General features: G+C 36.4%; 1 protein-coding gene across 1 annotated transcript in view; it reads right to left on the reverse strand.

Annotated features, from left to right (window-relative positions):
• The window catches only part of WDPCP (WD repeat containing planar cell polarity effector), a 243472-nt gene that overhangs the window by 146857 nt on the left and 73888 nt on the right, over positions 1-22727 (reverse strand). The window contains exons 3-7 of the mRNA XM_067565236.1: positions 12418-12502; positions 10873-10917; positions 9741-9791; positions 7052-7122; positions 6736-6795 (exon numbers count right to left, since the gene is read on the reverse strand). Coding sequence (XP_067421337.1) covers positions 6736-6795; positions 7052-7122; positions 9741-9791; positions 10873-10917; positions 12418-12478 — 288 coding nt within the window. The 5' untranslated portion in view covers positions 12479-12502. The remainder of the gene's footprint in view (positions 1-6735; positions 6796-7051; positions 7123-9740; positions 9792-10872; positions 10918-12417; positions 12503-22727) is intronic.

Here is a 22727-nt window from a genome sequence, read left to right on the forward strand (position 1 = left end):
TCCACATTTTGATTGAAAGGGAAGAGAATGAAGGATTTCATTTGTCCGTGCTGAAGTATAAGAAGTAATAGTGAATTTGATGATCTCATCTACCTATCTATATTGGCTTTCTTTCTCATTTATGTCCCTACCATACTACCTTTGCAAAATGGCAGTTATACACATCTTAATGAATGAATATAAATTGTATGCACCCAACAATAGTGAATAGAACAACGTATAAACAAATGAACTATTTCCCTCTTTCTTTTATTAATATTTTTAACCGAAAACTCTCCAATACATCACTTTTCTACTATTTACATTAGAGGTTTTAAAAACTAATTGGCGTGATATTTCAAATACAAACTGAATACACCTGCCATGAAAAACATAGCCATTAAAAGAATAAATTTTTTTTTTTAGTAACCAACTCCTATTCTGCCAAAGACTAATATTGTGTTAGTCTTTAAGCACACACAATATTTCGAGAGTCCAAGTCATGACAGATGTCCTTTAAGGTTCTGTCCTAGTAAAAATGTTAGACACAGTTACACTCCTGTAGCTTTTATTACAACTTTTCAAAACTTCAATTTATCCTTATGTTGCAGTTAGATTAGATAAAATCACAATTTATTTCCAACTTGATAACGTGAGTACAGCAAGGTCTGACTACAGTTAGTTATAACTGTTCAATGAATACAACTGAAAAAGTGTAGGGGAAAAAAATCCACGGAAGTTAATCAAACTAATCTGCAAGAACAAAAAGGAATACATTTACCATGAGAAATCTCCATAAACTTCTGAACTGTGCAAGCTCTAAAAGCGAGGTATTATCTAGCGAGCAGAAATGTTGTCCTACAACACAAGGGCAAAACATCCCAAATCCTTCAGTTCCAAGAAATTTGAGTAAGGGGGGGCGGTCTTGTAAATAAATTCCTTACTACTCTGACTCCCAAGCATAGGAAGTTGTAGAGCACATCTGTTTTTTTATCCAGGAAAAGTTCCTACAACCTTAGGGCATAAGAAATTCTCCCTTCTCTAAAGGGCAAGATGGTGTGGTGCACTGCATTTACTTTAGAGAAGAGGGCAGTGGGATAAAGGAGGTGAATCAGATCTCTGTTGCAGGCTTTTCCCTATTTTACAGAGTAGGGATATCCACCACTTCTCTCTGCGTAACAGCCAGAAAGAACGCTTTTTGGTTTGTGACCCCTATTCCCGTCAGCAAGAAAGGTACCTTCCCCCTCTCAGATGATTACATTACAGTACCAAAGCTACATGATTGTTATTTTGTTGCATCTAATTTGTCCATCTTATATATCTATGTATAGACCAGGGATTTTCAACCTTTTTTTCATTTGCAGACCCCTAAAAAATTTTGAATGGAGGTGTGGAACCCTTTGGAAATCTTAGACATAGTCTGCAGCCCACCAGAGGTCTGCAGATCACAGGTTGAAAACCACTGATCTAAACATATCTGATGCGGCCATCACCCTGATATTAAGAGGCATCAATGTACATTATTCACTTAAAATTTCTCTTTGTAGTGTGCTGGGGTTACCCTGCAGTATAATTCAGGCTGGTAAAAGCGTGAGCATGACGGGCAGGCTGCAAATGCACACAGACATAGCTGGGAGTGATTTACATGCTGGAAGCTGTTTGTGAGCAGTCCAGAAGCGGCGGCAACAACAGCAAAGCAGTGTAAAAGGTATCCCAGGTCAGAGGGCAGGGGTGACACAGCTACTCACCAAACTGTGCCCTGGGTATGTTACAAGAGGCTAATCTGTGAGCTGCAGACAGGTAGAGTTTGAAGTTTTTTTGGAGGGTGGACCTGTATGATCCTTGACACCCTCGCTAACAGTTGCCAAAATGCCCCTCCACAATGCTCAGATGAATATTGGCAGAAGACAGTCTGCTCAAGAGCAATTTAGACCCAAGTGCAGCAAAGTACAGTACTTAAGTGCATGTTTAACTTTAAGCATGTATTTAAATCCCTATCTAATCAGCATGGCACATAAGTACACGCTTAAGTTCCACCGAAGTCAAATCACAAAGTCCAGCCAAGACCAGGGAATATGCAAAGGGGGGCAAGGAACTACAAAGCAATTCTTGTTCATGCAGGTTCACAGGGTTTTCCCCCACCTCTTGACTGCCGGTTGCTTTTCCCCCCCACCCTATTGTAATTATACTGTCACCCTCCTCAGTGCAGCTGAGCTTATTGTTGTTACATGTTAATATTGCACAACAATCAATGCATTTGTGATTTTGCCCTGGATCTCTACCAACATGTTATGAACTAACTGCTGTGATTAAAAGCAAATAATTTAATATGATGGAAAATGTTCCTATTGCTAGCTGGCAATAAGTACGAACTCCTCATATGTTTTATGTGTCACCATATATCTTTCTAAATCAGGTTACTTGCGTGCACATGCACAGAAGCTAATTGTACAAGCCATATCAGCATTTACTGCTGTGTATCTCAGCTCACAATTAAGCTCTAAATGTGCAAATGACCATAACATAAAAAGTATTTATATACATATGCAAATTTGCAACTTAAATAAAATCAAAGTAACTAAATAAAAATGCAAAATTATTATTAGCTGTCAATATTCACTTCTGCTACCTTGCATTCATACAATGAAATATGTAAATACTGGCATGTGTTAATCCTACACTATAATGTGCAAGTAACAATCAAGAAATTAGGAACTAGATTATTCAGCTAGCTCTCATTAGTTTTGCAAATATACACTGTACACCAAAGCTGAATAAATGGCATAATTTCACAGTACTGAATTCACGTTTGTGGCAAAAGACTTTGAAGCATTCCAGAGCATTAAGGAATGATACTATTGGTGAAAAGTAGCTGCAGTTTTTTCACAGCACATTCTAATTAAAATTATAGTGAAATTAATTGACAACATTAAATTGTTATTCCTGACCAACACTGGAAAGGAGGAACAATTTATTTATAAATAATACAGTGACATTTTACTGGAAAGACATCTTGCCTTTCTTTTCTGTCAAAACATCTTTTACAGCCTATTTATTTTCTTCTTTTGACAACAACTAACAGAAGATTACAAGATTATTTCAGCAGCTCATCATAGGTCATCAAACTTTGGGTTTAGAACTACAGTTACTAACATGGTATACATTCACATGCTCTTGGAACTAGTAGGTACAGAGCTAAAGAACAGAGCTCAGACCTTTAAGGCTCTACTAAGCTCTCTTAAATGGAATAGTACAGTGCTTTTTAAAAAAAAAAAAATCACAGTCCAATCTAGGTTTTGTTTTCATGAACTAGCACATTTTCTATTTCTCTAAGTTTATAAGAAATATTTAAGTGTATATACAGGGTTACAAGAATAAAGAGCACAGTCAAGAGATTTTTTTGGCAATGAAAAGCATGCAAATATAAAATTTCTAGTGCCATGTTTGTTGTATAGGAAAAAGTGATGAGAGCAGACTTCAGACACAAAATGAAACTTTAAAAAAATATAGAACTGGGGCAACATTATGGTTTAGTGGTAGTTCTAGGCAATAACACGCAAAAGGCAATAACACGCAAAAGGCCATATGATTTATATGCATAATTACCCTGTGTGTAACTGCATGCAGTTGTGCATGCAGTCTAGCTATCATTTGCACACACAATAAACATAACTGCACATTTAATTTTAGTAGCTGTATGTCTGCATTCATCTGAACATATCTGGCCCCCAATTTATTGCTCCCTTGGTTGGTTAGAGCCTGGAGGCTCAATGGAGACAGCACACAGAGGGACTACTGCTTTTCACATACCAGTAGGTAAGGCCTATGCCTACGTCTCACAAAATCTGATATACATTATATATCAGCCCTTCAAGTCATTGCCCAGTTAAACTTGTCCTGCTTTACATGGTTTTTCACCCATTCTACCTTGCCAAAGGAGCAATGGCCACAGAGAGAGGCAGTGACAGTGGCAGATTATTATTACATAACCCCACTATGGTTCAGTCAGCAACAAAAGGATTCACACACAGTGGCAAATATAGAAAAAAGTTATGGCTATTGACTTTTTTGGTAATATTTTAAGATATTTTTACTGATGACATCTATCAGTAGTCTAAGATAAAAGGACTGGAAGGTTGAGGAAAATGGCAATAGGACAGCAAATCTGCGACTTCCCAGCCACCCATTCAAATCAAGCCCAGATCAGTAATTAATGAAAGTTATTAACATCTAATGACTATTTGCTGGAGTTATTTACTTTTCACTATCCATGCTGTTTGTTTGTTTATTGCTTACCACAATAACGGCAAGTTAAAGTAAAATGTATTCTTCTCTATTATAGGCAAAGGTTATTTTACTTGGAGTAGTATATAAATGGAACAGTGATATGACATAACACAGACCATTTAAGTGACAGAAATATTTTCTAGTGAAACAGTTAATTATAGATGCACCTGAAGTTTATAAATAAACTTCTAACCTTCTTTTGTCAAGTGATGCTTCCAAAAACATTAGAAAACTATTGCTTCAAATATTTTTAGAATTTACTCCTTCCCACCAAATAAAATAACATGAAGTATTTTTGTTTATATTTTTTAATTAATTGGTTAAAAAACATGGCATTATACGGTCATAGACCACAATGCTTTGCACATCTTCTACTGGGCAATTCATGAAGGGTTGGATCTAGTCACTTTCACAAGGTGTTATGGAAAAGATAAGTAGCAATACTGTGTAGATACTGTATGACAAAAAAGAATTGTTAAGTAGGTATTTTGCAAACTGTCCTACTTGAGAAGAACTTTTTCAAATTATTCATTTTCCTCTGTTTTATTTTCACTTGTTGAAGAATTACTGTTTATTAGGAGGAGGATGGAAAGCAGGATAACACAAATGTTTTGCCTGAATATTCTCTGGATTTCCTAAATCACTGTGGGAAACTTCAATTCCAGTTCTTTATTGTATAAAAGCTGTGTTGAGCTGTGATAGTCTCTAATGCAAAATGGGGTAAGAACTGGAGAAAGCAAAAGGAAATTGCTTAAGATAGAGAAGTAATTATTATTACTACCTTTGTTTTTACCGCTGGCTAATTTTCAAGCAAAATATTTCAAGAAAACTTACAGGAATAGGTCAGATATTTATCTACCTCCTTATATGGCCCTATTGATGTAGTGTCAGAGCACATATTTAAAAGAAGATATATCAATCTCTCTCTCTCTTTTTCCCCCCTACTTTGTATGAGAAATAACTTGGTAAGTCTATATTGTTTCTTTTTTATATATGTATGTTTTGTATGCACATATATGTATGCATGTGAAGAATTTACTCAAAGAAACCTAAGTTGGAGAAAGGCGTTTTACCTAAGATAGCTGGCAAACCTAGATGTTGTGTTTTAAGGGTGGAGTGACATAATTCTGGCTGGAATAAGTCCCCTGGCAATAGGCTCCAAAATTCAAGGAGCCAGTCCTTAAAGCACAGGCTGCAAGAGGAGGCAGGCTGTTCAGAGGACAAGTGTTCCAGTCTAGTAAGGAGTGAGAGTTTAGAGAGATGGGGATATGATAGGAAGGAAAAAGATATGGGGAGACTGGATAGAAAGAGAAAAGGGACGATAAGTAGCAAAAGGGTACGAAAAAACATGAACCACCATTATTTTTGTGTAGTGACACTTAAATCTGATCACAATTCAGCTTCTCTGATTCACACACTTCTTCCCTTCCCCCCCCAAAAAATCTGGGGCCTTGAATAACTGCACAGCTTATGCTTAAAATTATCTTTAGAAGATTAGCATTCACTGACAAATTGTTATTGTTAAAAATAATTTTGGAAATTTCGTTAACATACACGGAACTTGGATACTTTAAATATACAAACAGGACCGTACAAATTTGGAATTATTTAAATGTAAACTACAATGAAAAGCATTTTGCAAGAGCAAACTACAGAATTTATTTGTAAGAACTATATTAGTAACATTTTAAAGTTTCCACTTCAGAGCGGAAACATTTTTAAACATGATGCACCTTCCTCACAAACATCGAAGATACATGGCGATGCACAAACGTTTAAAATGATAAAATACACTAGCCATATCTCCATAACAAGCCATTGAGTAGGAAACAGGATCACACATTCCAATATGCCATACTGTTTCCACTTGCCCTGCTGCCCTGTGCTAATGAGGATGTGAACAGATGTTTCTCTTTTACAGTATATGGATATTTATGTACATATAGAGGACAGATACACGTGCGTAGCTTGCTACAAGCCCTATACTCTGTGACTTGATGTGTGATCTGTTTATCTAGGTCCTCACACAACTCTCATCACCATGGTATCCAAGTTCAAAGTAAATGCTTTGATACATATGTGTAAATGTTTGCTATGTAAAATATATATATTATAAAAATATTTTCCAGGCCTGTTTATACATTGTAATGGCTCTTTTGATTATGTGTGGGTCTGATCCTGTAATGTGTTTAGTGCCTTCAAATCCCAGTACTTGTGTGGAAGCTGAAGGCAGTCAGCACCTCAAAAGATCAAGCCCTTATTGAGTAATTCTTGTTAATAAAATTACCACAGAGCTTGATTTTATACTGTCTGTTTCTGCTTGTAAACAAAATTAAAATAAAGAAATCCCCTCATGCTAAAACACCAGTGAGTTTCTGTACTAGTTAACATAACATTTCAGCATCAATCACTGAATAGTCGTTCAGCTCCACTGACTGAACATTTCAAGAGCATGTCAAAACATTTTACCTGACAGACATATTTATTCTTCCATTTGCTCAGCACACACTGACTGTTTTGCATCAGCTCCTGAAGAACAACAGAAAACAGAAAGAGTGGAGTTGGCTGTACACATTGTCACTAGTGGTTAAGGTGCTTCTGATTTTTAAGCATGAGAGATCAGCATGCCACACAAACAAAGATGCAACTGTTTTGGAACAACCCAGTGGACAAAAGCACATTTATCATCACCAAGAGAGCTGATCCTTTATGAAAATTAAAGCTGTTGAAAGAGGTTTGAAAACCGGATTATTTGTTGCCATACTTGAAACTTTCTGAAAGGTACCTCCAGCTCCTTCAGAGCATCTCGCAGTTTTTCTGGGCGTTTGTTTTTAAGTATCCAAGGATAATCTCGAGCTGGAAAATAAAAAATATGTATAAACAGTCACAAATTATATTTTATTGGTGTGGGAAAACAAAATAATAAGATTTATAGGAAGGATCTTAAACATAAACCTTATACAGAAACTTGTGTATAATTGGAAGGAAGTAGGTATGGTTTCTATTGTCAAATGATATCCTTTTGAAAGGCTCTGTCATAGAAACAGTTAACATGAAATATCCTCACCTACCATGATTTCATCATGGCAATCATGGATAAAGCTCTCAGGGCAAAATATCCTCCCCAGCTGCTAAGCATTTGCCATGGGAAAGTCTCTTAAGCACAGTGTTTCTAACTCACAGAGACGCAAGTTATCAGCTCCCTCTTGACTCATCTTAGATATTATTATGTTGAATTGACATTAAGGGCAAAAATTCCAAAAGCAAGCACTAACTTGTGTCCACAAAATATGCATGCATGGATGTCAGTGGGTAATTGTGCACTGCACTACTACTATCTGAGCAATTTAGGCATTTATTATTGAAAATTTGGTTCTAAGTGTCTGCCAAGACAAGCTAACAAGAAAAAGATGGGGGGGAAGGTGGGAGAGCAGAAAGGAAGTTCAGCACCAGGGTATATTACTGCTTGCCCCACTTAAATAGGAATCATGGATACTTAAAATCCTGTAACAAATCTTACTAATTTTATTTAAATGCCTAATTTTCAGCAAACAATTCTGAAACACTTGGCTGAAGATACTGACCCTGCAGTACTTAGGAAAGCAAAACTCCCTTTGGAGTCAAGGGCAATAGCTGTGTCATAGCTGAAAAATCAGGTTCTAATAACTTGCTAAATGTCATTATTTAAAAAGTGAGCAATTTTTCCCCCAAGAGTACATAGCAAAAAGGCATGTGAAACTGGAAAACCTTTTCTGTCTCTTTCTCTCTTTTTTTGTCTAAACTATTTAAAGGAGACTTAGTGAAAAGTTTCAAGCTCTGAGCTGTCAGAGTTTGTAAGTCAACTTTCATTCCAAATGAATTAACAGTCAAGTTTAAAACCCACACAAAAACAGTTTATGATAGAAATGTTATAAACTCCTTCAGTATAGCACTACGTACATCATTTAAAACCAAAAAAAAAAAAAAAAGCACATGAATATACAACATCCCTTGTATTGGACCAAGCTGGTGTCAATGGCGCTGTTATGATCATTCTAATTGGGCATGTAAGATCACATTTTCAATAAGCTTTTGTGTAAATTATGAACTCTTATCTAATCTACAAAATGGGAAATTGCTCACACAAATACCAAATTGTATGTCCAAATCACTATTTGAGTACAAAAATTACCCAGTGCAGCCCTGTCAAAAATATGGCCCATAAAGTGTCATGTGGAATTCTGTGCTTTGTGGCAGCCCTGATCTCAGCACAAAGCCCTGATACTTAGGCTGTGCACTGAGAAGTCCAATGACACCCAAAAAGGGAGGAAGCTTCCCATTTTGCCATAGTGCAGTAGTGGAGCCAGTTCATGGGAGTAACTAGAGCAACATGGCTACAGTAGCTTGTGTTCCCATTGCAGGTCACATATACAAGAGGAGCTAGCTGGTGCAACCGTGTATCTACTGGCTCTGCTCTGCCCACAATAGACTGACCCACCACATAGGGAATGTATGCAGAACAATACTCCACAGCATACAAAGGATGTAAATTCTGTATATGGCTCCTTAAATTTTGCCCCCCTTTATAGAAGAACTTTACTAGTTCTCCTTTACACAGGGCCCTCCAAGCATACTGGGGGTATTGAGTTCAAGGAGGATTTGTCCTTATGGGCCATATTCTGCTACTAAACAAACACACACACACACTCTCTGTCATGTCTAGTAAAAATATTTGAAGGGAGAATTTGGTCCTAACACTAATTCAGTTAAGATCAGATACAATGTTAATGGAATTCTTGCAGTATAAATTTTATTTAGCAAAATCCCCCAAAAATCAATTAGATTTTTCATAGATGTAATGCAATATAGGTTGAACATTAAAATATGGCATGAGAAATAGTAATTACGCAGTAGTTATAAAGCTTGTGGTGGAAGGTTTTATTATTCAAATGATAAACCTCTAGCAGCACTGTGATAGTAATGTGATACTATCATTAAAACTTCTTTTAACTAGCAAGTAGGAACATAGAATCCAAAGTCAATTTTCCAAAACACCCCCACCAAACCAATTATGAATATAAGTGATTATTAGCACCATGTTTCTTTTACTCCTATTGGAGGCATTTTAGTTTTGTAGCAGTTAATATTTAAATTCATTAATTTATTTAAGATATTTATTGATAATCTGCAGACTAAACTTGATAAGGAAACCCCTGGATTATGTTTATTTTTGTGTTTTTACTTGGCAAGAGAAATGAGAAGCAATAGGGTCAATGATATAGAAAAGATATACTGCAATTACGTAAGAAAGGCTTAAGTTATACCTTGTGAATTATTTTGTGCTTTTTAGTTCTATGATATTCAGTCCCCTACTGTGTGGTATGTGCAGAAAGTTGAGTTTGGAGATGAAAGATTATTTTAGTGTTTTGCCAGGGGTAACAGCAATTAAAAAAATAATGCAGTCTTACAATAAGTAACTTAGAAAATGCCCTTACATTCCACAAGCTGTTGCTTCTCTTCTAAGTAACCATAGTTCATTTGTGATACTAAAAAAGAGAGAAAAAAAGAATGAAAAGATGAATGTTAACTCTCACAATTGCTGTCAGCAAATATTAATACATTAAAGAAAAGATTCAGACCTTTTAATAATACACAGAAATTTACACAAAATTAAGACAGCCCTGATTTTTTCACCTCACAGTCAGATATCTGAAATTTGCAGTGAAAGAAAAGATTATACAGCCCAACAGGTGGGCCAATATTACTGAGCCTCCAATCTCATCAGATAGTGAAGTGAGCTGCAACTGAATCCAGAAGAGAAGCTGAGTCAGTCTGTCATCAGAACCATGGAGACAGCATATTAACCACCAAGCTAAGTACATGGGATACCCACACAAGCCTCCACTTTAACCTGGCCTGAAACAGGAAGTAACTGTAGCTGAAAAGACCTTTTGGGCCATCATGAAACTTCTAGGATTAACAGGATTAATCAGATAAAGAAAATTGATCATTCACTCTGAAATGCCTATTTCAGATATCAGGTAAGGATCCAGGAGGCTAACAGTAGTGCTTTCCTCTGCGTTTACGATGCCCTCTACTGGGATTCCAACAAATAAAAAATGACTGGAATGCTCAATATCAAACTGGCCATATCTGAAATACTATATTACATCAAATTTATATTTTTAAATAGTATTATTAATTGTTCTTTATAGCACGTACAAGATGGTTAGATAAAAAATACAGACACACTGAGGTCTGGTTGATGTTTAGTTTATCACTGTCTGAATATAAAGAGGTATTTGGTCATATGTACTGACAATTCATTTAATTATTTTATGATTAATTTAATTATTAATCATTAAAATTAAATATAATTAATAATTATAATCTATATTTTCTGTTTATTGAAATACAAAGTTTAAAAATAGATTCAGATTACTCAGGATAAGCATCTCTGTGACTGTTTCCTTATTCTAGAGAAATACAAAGACTCCTGTATATTAAGAAGAAATTCATTGCTGAGTTTTGTACATAACTCCATTAGCCAAACAACTTATTCCCAAAGCAGACTGAACATTTCAAAGTTTTCAACAGTTTAATAGTTAAATACAATTTATACTGTACCTGGTTCTTTCTTGTCATAATATTGATAAATTCCAATGTCTTCATCTACATAATTGAGTGGAAATATAATTAAATCATGATTGTGTGACACTTGAAAAAAATACAGCATAGTAAATGAACCACTTTTTTTTTTTTTTTAAATGCCTCCTGCTGACTGACAATGTTACCACTACTGGCCTGTAGATAGCAACTTTTTTTTTTAAACTACTTGAGCACTTTGAGAAGCTCCCCTTCCCAGTGGTGGAAAGCTCCCATTTCTACTTATGTGATGCTCTAATATATTACACTTTAAAGAGATACTATTTTAATGTAAATTGACCCAAAATTGACTCTGTCTCATCCTGGCCTCATGAAAAATGTTGGGGGAAATTCCTCATTTAGGGAAGAGAGTGGAAGGCATTTCTATGGCAGGCTGATTTTAATATAAAATAGCGGCTCACTGAAGCTGTTCAGAGGTTTGGAATGTTATAATAAGAACTGACGGAGACGGGTTAGTGAGCAACAGGTCAAAGGTGCATGATAAATTATTTTATCATATAGCTCTGCAATTTATCATATAGCCAGCATTTCCACAGGTGTGATTGTATATATGCAGTATTTGTAATAAGCAAAAGCAATGTTAGGTTGGAATCCAGTACAAAGAAATCTGAAAATAATGAACTGTCATTTAAAGATCTGGTTTCTCCCAACAAAATCTAACAGTTCATGTTTCTGAAATGTAACAGTTCATAACATGCTTTTAATTACAATCATCATAATTATTTATTTTATTTAGCCAGGCTTTTCTGGGCAGTCTGGCTTTTGATGAAACATTTTATCCAGTTGTTATTACAACAAGCTTGTTTTCATAAGGATATGGGACACTGAGGGGTATGGAGTCAATATCTGATTAATCTAATTTTTGTATGGTTTTCAGCGTTACTGTAATGCACCTTGCTACAACCATCATAAGGACTACATGTCAAATAAAAGTGGTTTTGATATTGCGCACTTCAAAACCAGTGGTTTGCTGAGCATTGGATTTTAGCATTTGCAAAGCTAGAAGTATAAAGGTTTTTTCCACATGGATGGTAATTAGTCATGTATCTCAAATTACTTTGAAAACTGGAATGATAGTGTAATAAGATAAATGTATCTTAAGTATACCAATTCTCCATTCAAAATTTTCAGAGCATGAGCAATAAAGTATTGTTACATATTAAGTACATATTATAATACTTCTGCAATCAACTGGAATGTATGAATGAATATTAGTCATTATAGTGAAGCCTATAGTAAAGAAGTGTGTCGCTTCTTAAAAGGAAACATGAATTAGATAATATATACTCTTAATAATTTTTCATTATTGACAAAGACGCTTCAGATCAATGATAAGTAAAGAATCTGACCATGCTCTACCATACTACTTTTATATAATTTGCTTTCCCCAAGAATAAAAATAAACTTCACACGAGTATTTAGAATTTTATATCAGTTGAATATTCATTGACAGGTTTTGTTATTCTGTTTTAGAAAAAGGTCGGAATTTGGTCACAGTTGATTTACCCCCAACATGTAAGGTATTCTTCAAAGACCACAGGTGCATCTCAGTCAGGCAGAAAGACATCTGATGGCAGATGGAAACTCAGTCCTATCAAAGGAAAGAAAGAAACAACATGTGCAAATTAATTACTTTCTATCACCAGTGAAACTGAAAGTCCTTTGGCAACCAAGTGGTAAAAGAGCTTGTTGCTGGTGATATTCTGAGAGCAGAATTATAGAGTAACCCACACATACAGTACTACTCTTATTTCTGCTCCTATGAATGATGCTATCTAAGAGACAAAGAATTAGTCCCTTCTGTTATATTAAATGTACTATGTTGTTATACATATATATGAATTGCAGTTAAATTCTAAGTAAGTATTATAATAGGATCAGAAACAATCTTTAAGGCCCTGAAATAAATCATTTGAATAACTCTAATTGCCTCTCATTTGTATGTAAAAGTTGACATATTCAGCAACAGCAAAGTTAGTGTTACATGAAAATAGGTTTGAGAAAATAAGATTTTTTTTTTTTTTGCTTTATATTTAGAGACAAATTTACAACCAGCCTCTATCTTTATCCTTGCAGCTGTTTACATACAACATTACCACATATGCATGTGTCAAGGTAATAACTGTGCAAGCAAAATTAGAGACTGTTATCTGAAGGTTTGGCCCAGGAATATTAGAATATACTTTTAGGGCTTGACCCTGCAAGCCCTGCACACAGGGAATATTCAGTGAAGTTGAAAGTGAATTTTGAATGTGAGAGCCTTGCATGTGTAGGTGTTGGAACTAGAGGTGTGGGAGGTGCTGTCGCACACCCTGGCTTGAAGTGGTTTCCATGACATACAGGGTTTACAATTTGGTTCAATGGCTCTCGGCACCCCACTATAAAAATTGATCCAGCACCCCTGCTTGCAGGCACTAGCAATTAGTATGAAATATCTGAAGCGATGGCTTTCCTATATCAGAAACATAGGGAGATTCCATTAAATTATTACTAACTCAAAAGGACAATAGGTGTTAATCAGTTAACATTTATGAGGTGAACGCTATGTAAAATTATAAAATTCTAATTGTTTTTTTTCTTTAAAGTGTTGTCTCTGCATATTCACAGTTGTGAGGAGTCCCCTTCTCTCCTCCCATGCCACTGAGCATCACGAATCTTCAGAAAGTAGTATCCATTAGATCTGTATGACCCACCTCTTGTGGCACCAAATATTCCAAGCTGAGGTTACAAACAAGGTCATTGGAATTGGAAAAGGTAAAGAAAAAGGGCACTAAAATGATTAGGGGTATGGAAAAACTTCCATATGAGGAGAGATTAATAAGACTTTTCAACTCGGAAAAGAGATGACTAAGGGGGGGACATGATAGAGAACTATAAAATCAGGACTGGTGTGAGAAAGTAAATGAGGAAGTGTTATTTACTCCTTCTCATAACACAAAAACTAGGGGTCACCAAATAAAGTTAATAAGCAGCAGGTTTAAAATGAACAAAAGGAAGTATTTCTTCACACAATGCACTCAACCTGTGGAACTCCTTGCCAGAGGATGTTGTGAAGGCCTAGACTATAATGGCTTTCAAAAAAGAACTAGATAAGTTCATAGACGATACGTCCATCAATGACTGTTAGCCAGGATAGGCAGGGATTGTTGTTTGCCAGAGGCTGGGAATGGCCGACGGGATGGATCACTTGATGATTACCTTTTCTATTCATTCCCTGTGAAACATCTGACATTGACCACTGTGGGAAGACAGGATACTGAGCTAGATGGATCATTGGTCTGACCCACTATGGCCATTCTTATGTTCTTATGTCATGGACCTCAATCACCTCAGTTCCCTCTGCCTAATAGTCCCATACAAGTAGAACTCCAAGGAATAGAGGAAGGAAGGCATTTAACATGAATATGCAGAGGCAACACTCTTAAAGAACTGTAGTTAGTAGGATACTGTACATAAACATTTTGTTTTTCATTTTTGAGATAGGCTCTCATTTTCCCACAGTGGGAGTCTAAATAGTACTACAACCCGAAAAGGATGGGCTGAGGAGTTCTAATTGGAACTGCCTTCCCAAAACAAGCATCAGACATAAATGTCAAATGAAGAGAGTTGTATGATGAAAATATTAGAGACTCCTCATTGATGACACCTTAGCCCTGGTAAAAACTGCTGTAAGACCCTGAGATACTTTCACCCTAGCTAACATATAATATGTTTTAGTGCACAGCCTAATCCACTTAAACAGTGCTGAGTGGAAAAAGCATTCCCTTTACACTGATCACCAAAACTACAAAAAAATCTTGCTGACTTCCGAAACCCCTTAGTCCTATCCAAATATAAGTGCAAAACACTCATGACACCTAGTAAATGGAGTGTAGTTTCCCCTGGGAGAGAATGAGTTTTTGGCAAGAACACCAGGAGATTAATAGCCTGTTGCTGGAACTCAGGCACCATTTTTGGAATAAGTATGGGATGAGGATCCAGGACAACTTTGTCCACGTGGAAGACAATGAAAGGAGGCTAAATGTTAAAATTCTGTAACACGGTCATTCTTTTTGCAGATGTAACTGCAATTAAATGCTTTCTTTAGCAACAAGTGGAAGAAAAACACAGTCATCAAGAATCACAAGATTAAGGTCCTTGATAGAATGTGTTCTCTGACTGATGAGAAGACATTAATTAACTGTATTTTTCAGAAATCTTGTGGTGGTGGTTTGACTGAAAAAAATAGAACCTGCCACTTCCAGATGATATACTGAAGTGGCATGAAGGAGCACTTTAACAGAAGAAAAGAGGCTGAGAGACTTTAGGCACAACAAATAGTCGAATATATGGATGAAGAACCAGGAGATAGTGTTACCATATGCCTACAGAGAAAATCTTTTCCACTTCTGAGAGTAGTATTTCAACTTACATGGATTTCTGGACTACACCAAAAACTCCTGCCCTTCCACAGAGCACACCAGATCACAAATAATTAATGTCATGTGACCCAAGCCAAGAGGTGGAGCAACTCAAGATCAGTATGCTCGACACTCTCTTTCTGAGATAGCAGGTCCAATGATACCAAAAGGAGAAACAAAGATTCTCATGAGACATCTGTTAATGGAGCTATGTGATCTCGCTGTGCAATGTATTGCTTCACCGTTGTTATTATTAGGAAAGCACCCCAACTGATCTGATATACTTTGATTTCTTACTGCTTCAGGCAGCTTTCACTATATTTCTTTGGAAGGCAGAATATTGAGTGAAATTTGCTAGAATTTGCTAAAACTCCTTTTTTTGGTTACAAGAAGTCTACATATTTCAAACCTGCTGGTCTGGTCTCTGAAGTATTCTCTCTGACTAGCCTCACATTTTTATTATGGCAATCAACTTCTTCCAAGCTTGTAGATTCATTCTCACTCATAAATTAAGCTTATTCTTCATTGCAAAGTTCAAAGTCACCATTCACTCAATTGGATTATGATGAAGAGTGAGTAGAAAACATCTGTTAAATATGGCATCCACCAAGCTGATTTAAACTTCTCCAAATATGAGAGCCAACAGAGACATTAACAGTTATGGTAATACTTAGAACAAAATCCTTGTTTTTTCATCTAATTATTACCATTATATTTTTGGTTTTAGTCTCTTTATGAGCCAAGCCTTGAGTATCAGAGAGATAGAAAGGCAGAGAGGAGCAAAAAGGAAATACTGGATTAAGCACCAAAAGAATGCTTTCAAGTACTTTTCCTCCTTGAGTGTCAGAGAGGTGCTTTGCTCTCAGCACCAATTAATAAGTTTTGGAGACTTTTCTTATTTTTAAACATTTTCACTCCACTCTCGAAAAAAAATAAAAGTTGTATAAGAAGTGATCAAACTGAAGCAGCATATTCAAAATTACATTTTAGTCCTCAACTGAAAAATGATGGATTGACTGCCCAGGGGACAGATGTCATCCTCTGTTTATTCACAGGAGTAAAAGATGGATCCTGTCAACATACTCCAAGCTTGATCTGGAGGTACCACATCTAGGCATGAGCGGCATTCATTTTATAGACCTATCCTTGGCTTCTATGCCGTGACTACCAACAAGAAGGCCAATTAGTGCCAGTTGTAGAGATGGGATGTTTTGGTGAAGTGATCACTAGGCCACTGGAAAAACTTTTTAATCATCCCCTAACCTGAGACATCGTCTGTTTAATTATATTTTACTCCAGACTGTATGAATGGAAGGCTTATGTCCCTAAACTAAAATATGATAAATTACAGGCATTAATATTCACTATTATGGAATTATTCTCTCCTCTGCTAGGGAACATATTTGAAGGAACAAAATCCAGGCATGACAATTAAACCATAGCATCTCAATGTCTAGGTATCTAATTTGTAGCATAATTTTCTTTACTCTTTAAAAAATGACTTGCAAAGTTTACAATACTTTTTTAACTGCACCAATTAGGCCCTGCTCCTGCAAAGTCTTATGCACATGCTTCAAGCATATAAAATGTCTCAGGGAGCTAAACAGAATTACTCATATGCTTAAATTTAAGCACATAAATCTTTGCAGAATTTGTAAAGACAAGTGCAGATTACCTTTCTTGTTTATAAGTTTTGTGGCCTTAATTTTTTCCGACTTTTGATTTCTTCATTAACTTAAAGCTTTTTTTAAGCTTGCAAAGTTCTGATTTAAAGAATTGAAAGAAAAAGAGCTATTTTGCAAGGAAGATTTCCCAACTTATTTTTATATAAAGATAGGTGTGATATATGTACATATAAATATATATACACCTTTTTTTCTGTAATCTTTGTCTAACTATACATTAGCTAAGGCTTTTCCCAAATTCCTAACGTGAGCTCTGTTTTAGCAAAACTTCACCATAGACAAACTGTTTTGTTTTTTGACTTTAGCAAAGATTAATTACATTAGAGAACAAGGAAATGACTACTGGTTTTATAAGCTTCAAGACAAAATATCTCCCAAAGCTCAGTTTTGTTTTCTTAAAACTTTTTCTGTGTGGACATCAGAATTATATCTCTGTAATCACTAGAACTTATTCCCATTCTCTTGTCAAAGCTATAACTGATCAGATACCATGTGTTCAACCAATGAGGTAAGCCAGAAAACCACCCTACAATTCATTCTATGTTTCTGCAATATAGTATCTGGAACAGCAGTGATCAGTCTCTTTTTCTTCTTCTTCATGACCTATTTCGCCTTCACCAAGGAGAGTAATTCCTTGCAGCACAGTGATATTAAGAAATATAATAGTCAACTTTGTGAGATAAAGTTCGAATCCAATCACATACAGTAGACCAGGAGATATACACTGTAGTTTTGGTAAGCAGACAAATCTATTTCATTGTGCAAAATATGCAAAACACATATTTTAAAAAGCTGGAAAACGGGAAGGTTCATATTTTTAAAGTAACCTTTTTATTTTACTGTAACTTGATTAACTAGTTTAAATAACAAATAGTTGTTAAGTACAAACAAGTAGATCTCTTTGAGCTCAATTCTGCTCCCATAGCAATTAATGGAAAAATATACACTGACATTTATGGGAGCAGAATCATCCCCTTTATATTTGTTCACATGGATGTCATGTCTAGGGAAAAATATTTGATCTAAGTGCTATATAACGAAAGGCATTTAGAAACAAAATTAAAATATAGATAAAGTAATCTGATTTTTTTTTAAACTTCATTAGGAATCAGTTTGTAATCTGGTTGAATACAGAAATAATCCAGATTCTTAGTTCTCCCTTATAGTTTATTCCACCAAAATGCTAATATCCGAGTGATTTAAGGAAACTACTCTATCTCTTATATTTCATAGGCATGTCAATATTTTTCATGTAGGCATTCCCACTTCCATCTGCTTACCATGCCTGGATATAGGAGAGCCAACAAAGAAAATAAGAAGGTCACTGTCTTTTGCTAGCTTTGTCCCAACTGTCTAACGGCTAAATCCTACAAATGGATCCATGTGAGCAGACCTTGCACCTTGGCACAACACCACTGAAGTCAGTGGTAATTTAAGTGGGAAGAGGGATTTGCCTGCGTTGGTCTATTTGTAAGAGCTTCTTCAAAGTTTAGATCCAGAATCGGATCTGAACTTTCCCAAATGTAAGAGGTGTTTGGGATTTGGTTCATTGAAGAAATATCCTCAAACACAGTTCTAATTTGGATTCAAGTTTGGGGCTTGTGTAGGCACAGGCGGTGTTCTGATTCATCTCTGTAACTCATAACCCCATACATGGATTTTACACGTAAGAATGTACACCACCTGGAAACTCTAGCAAAGAACAAACTAAACTTGAGAATGAACAACTGAGAATGTGGCCAAGATTGGTTGCGTAGGAATCATAACTCTGACATTTTGATATCTGCATATTTAAATTCTCACCTTTAAAGTGGCATTAGCAAAGCTGTGTGTGTTTAAATAGAAATTTGAAATTGCATAATAAATAATATTCAGGACCTAGTTTTTACTTATACTATGCTCCTTTACACCACTCTGGTAATGTAAAGGGCTTTAAATGGAGTTTAAATGATATTACATTTACCCACCACCCTCTTTACGCACTGTCCCCTTTACACTGTAAGAGAAATGTAGAGAGGCTTTAGTGTAAATGGGAATCAGGACCTCCATTTACAAATGCAATCTTCAGTTTTAGGAAAGGGAAATCCAGACATGCTCTTATAAACCAACTCAATACAAAATCTGACCTATCTTAAAATATTAGACTTTTTTCATAAGAAAAAGGTAATATGTAGATGGGTGTACAACACACAGTACACACTGTAATGGAATACACACTGAAGCTCTTATTGTAGAAAAGGCTGAATAATCACTGAAAGGAAATACATTATCTGATAACCCAAGTATTCTGGCATAAAATCATACATTGTACATTTATTTCCATATGCTGTGAAGTTGTTTCATGCTCCATTGAATTAATTCTTCATGGTTTTTATTATTGTTTTAGAAGTCTGAAACTTAGTCCTGTCTTTTGTAATTACAAGTAGTTAGGTTACAATTAAAGTTTTAAATTTTAAGATATTTCAGTGTTTAACTGTAACAAAATTATATAGCTCCTTATAAATATCAAAATTACTACACAAATCTCATCCAAATAAAACGTTTGCCTACAAATCAGAACAAACACTTTAGCCCCAAGTGATAGCAATTAAAAGCACATCTTAAATACATAATCTTACATTTAGTATAGCTGCTGCTCATCTATGTTACCCAGATTAAAAATATTGAGGCCCTGAATCAGCAAAGAGCCTCCATGTGGGCCGAAAATGCCACCTATGTGTACAGCCAATAGCAGGATCAAGTCCTCAAACAGTATCTATAAAAATAAATAACATTTTCAGAAAATCACTGCATTTTTATTTGACGGTAAGTATCAGGATTCCAGAAATCATTATTTTGAACAGTTTGGTTGTTTAGCTGTGTGTTGGAGAGAGTCCTGAAGCACACAGTGAAGAACCACTATTTGTTGCGGATCAGCTATACTTGACTTCTTGGATTAGCAATCTCTTGAAAAAAATGTCAACAACCTTGTCAATTCACTCCTGTTCAAATATTTGCAGGGAAGAAATGTTCTAAAATACACTTGTATGAAAACTATATATTTCTAGATGCTGATGGACAAGTATTTGTGTTTGTTTATTATATAAGGGAGTCTCCATTTTATGCAATTTTACATTAACTACAACCTGATTCACTGACAGTATTAGTATACCTGTTTTGGTTGGGGGTGTGATTTTTTTACTGAAATACTTATACTGGTCCAAGTCCTAGTGTGGACACAGTTATACTGGTATAAAGGTGCCTTATACCAGTATAGCTTAATTCCCCTTTCCATACTGGAATAGCTATATCGGTATAATGTACCCACTGCAATCTTTATGTGCGTTGGGTCTTTGTCCGGCTTGCTGGACGAAAAGGAGGCATCGCCCCTTTAAGGGTTCCCTGGCAACAAGGGGGAGATGGGAGAAAGCTTACAGGGAGGGCCAGGAAGGGTAGGATGCAGTTGGCGCCAGGTCAAGGTCACAGCACTGATCTTCCTGCTAACAGAGTGGGAGGGGTATTTACACCCTATGCAGTCATGAAGAGGTCCTCTTTACCATGATCAGGCTGAAAGCACCCACTCACATAGGTACTTGGAATAAGACCAGGTTCCCTTTTGACCTGCTGTGGGCATTACACTAGTTGCCCCTTTTCCTCAGCAGGACTGGAATTTTTTCCTCCCCACCAGATTGGCTAAGGGTTTTTCACCTTCCCCTTAGCTGGTCTGGGGACCTGGTGGAGTAGAGCAGGGGGCTTAGATTAGCATGTCACAACTTGTACATAAAATAGTTGTGGCAGATGTCCAGTGCAGGTACTTGGCAGGGAAGGGATAACAAACCAACATTTTCACACCTGTGTGCTTATATTTTAGACACCTAAAGACATGTTTAGACACCTAAATAAAAGTGACCTGATTTTTAGAGATATTTAAGCCAATGGATACTGTGGATGCTCAGCACTTCTGAACATCGGGTCTCATATTTAGGTATCTAAAAATGGCGGTATTGCCCAAGATCTGAAAAAAATGGCCTAAATCTATACCTTTCTCATGCTTACAGAATTCCCTAATTTTGACAAAAATATATATAAATTCATTTTTGGAAGAGGGAGAGATGGGTATGGCTCTAATGCGATGAAAAGGAGGGAAAAAATTAAAAATTAACATAAATGAACACTGGTTGAAAAGCATGCAGTTTAATGACCACAATACAGATAAATGATCAGGTTCATTTAAATATCAATCAGTCTGTCTAGGCCAATGGTCCCCAAACTGTGGGGCGCACTAGGAAAGCATGTAGGAACATTTGGGGAGGGGTGCAGCGAGACCTTGGCCAGCCCCCACGGAGGGTGGGAAGGGAACTCACCCAGCCCAGCTCTGCCCCCAGCTCTGCTCCAGCCCTGACCTTGGCCCTGCTCCTGGCTGCGACCCCAGCTGCAGCTCCAGCCCAGACTGCAGCCCCTCTTCTAGCCGTGGCCCAACCCATAGTTCTGGCCCTGGCTCTCAAGTCCCAACTGCAGCTCTGGCCCTGCTCTCAGGCCCAGCTCCCAACCCTGGCTCCTGGGGGTGAGGGAGGAAGAGAGGAGGTACAGACAGATTCCATTATGGATAAGAGGGGACACGACAGAAAAAGTTTGGGGACCACTAGTTTAGGCACTGACAGCGCTCTCATCTTCAAGGTATTGGAGTGCTTCCTAGACATTCATAAATTTATCCTCAAAACACCCCCTTGAGGTAAGGGAGTAACATTATTCCTAATTGACAGATAGGGGACTGAAGATCAGAAAATAACTGGCTTGCCCAAGGTTAGACAGCTACTATATACATTGTGACCAATTCAGAAACTGAATCCAGATCTTGTGAGTTCCAGCCCATTGCCTAAGCCACAAGATCATCCTTCATACCTTCATGCATATGTTTACTATATATTATTGATACACTCTTGTGAAAAGGCAGCTTTTCACTATTTTCACTATTGACTAACTTGAAAGATAATAGGATTAAGGACAACTAAACTGAATGAATTTGCGGTAATGCTATTTGGTAGAGACTTTCAGTTTATGAATCAGTTATACATCTGACAACATTAATGAACTCCAGAACTCATTGTTCAACTAATACTTCAATTGGAGGTAAGTGTTACGATCTGTAACAACTGTCTGACAGAGTGGGTGTGAAAAATTAAAAGGTCATCAAAGATAGATATAACTGACCTGGATTTTGACTTCATAGAGTGAAAAGTTCATATACACATATTGGTAAGGACCCTTAAGGCCTTTACAAAAACCTGATAGCAGATAAGTAACTCACACTGTAGATAACCAGTGTTGACACATGACAGAGTAATTGTTAGAAGTACTAAATACCAAACTGTTTTATGCTATATTTTTAGACATTAAATGTTGTTTCAAATTGTCTAGTTTTTAAAAACTTCAAGTCAATAGGTTTTACATTTTCACAGAAGTGATTTCTTATTGCAAAGCCCGAGAGAAGATAATATATCTTTAAAGTTCTTAAAATGAGTAAAAATGAGCATCAAGAAATTATTCAAACACAAAATAAAAATATTTAAATAATAATCATGGAATCATAAAAATGTAGGGCTGGAAGGGACCTTGAGAGGTCACCCAATCCATCCAACTATGCTGAGGCAGGACCAAATATACCTAGACCATTCCTGACAGGTGTTTGCCTAACCTGTTCTTAAAAACCTCCAGTGACAGGGATTCCACAACCTCCCTTGCTAACCTATTC

The sequence above is a fragment of the Emydura macquarii genome, unplaced genomic scaffold (genome assembly GCF_026122565.2).
Source record: "Emydura macquarii macquarii isolate MOO-44397 ecotype Brisbane River unplaced genomic scaffold, CSIRO-AGI_Emac_v2 contig_2676, whole genome shotgun sequence".
Taxonomy (NCBI): Eukaryota; Metazoa; Chordata; order Testudines; family Chelidae; genus Emydura; species Emydura macquarii.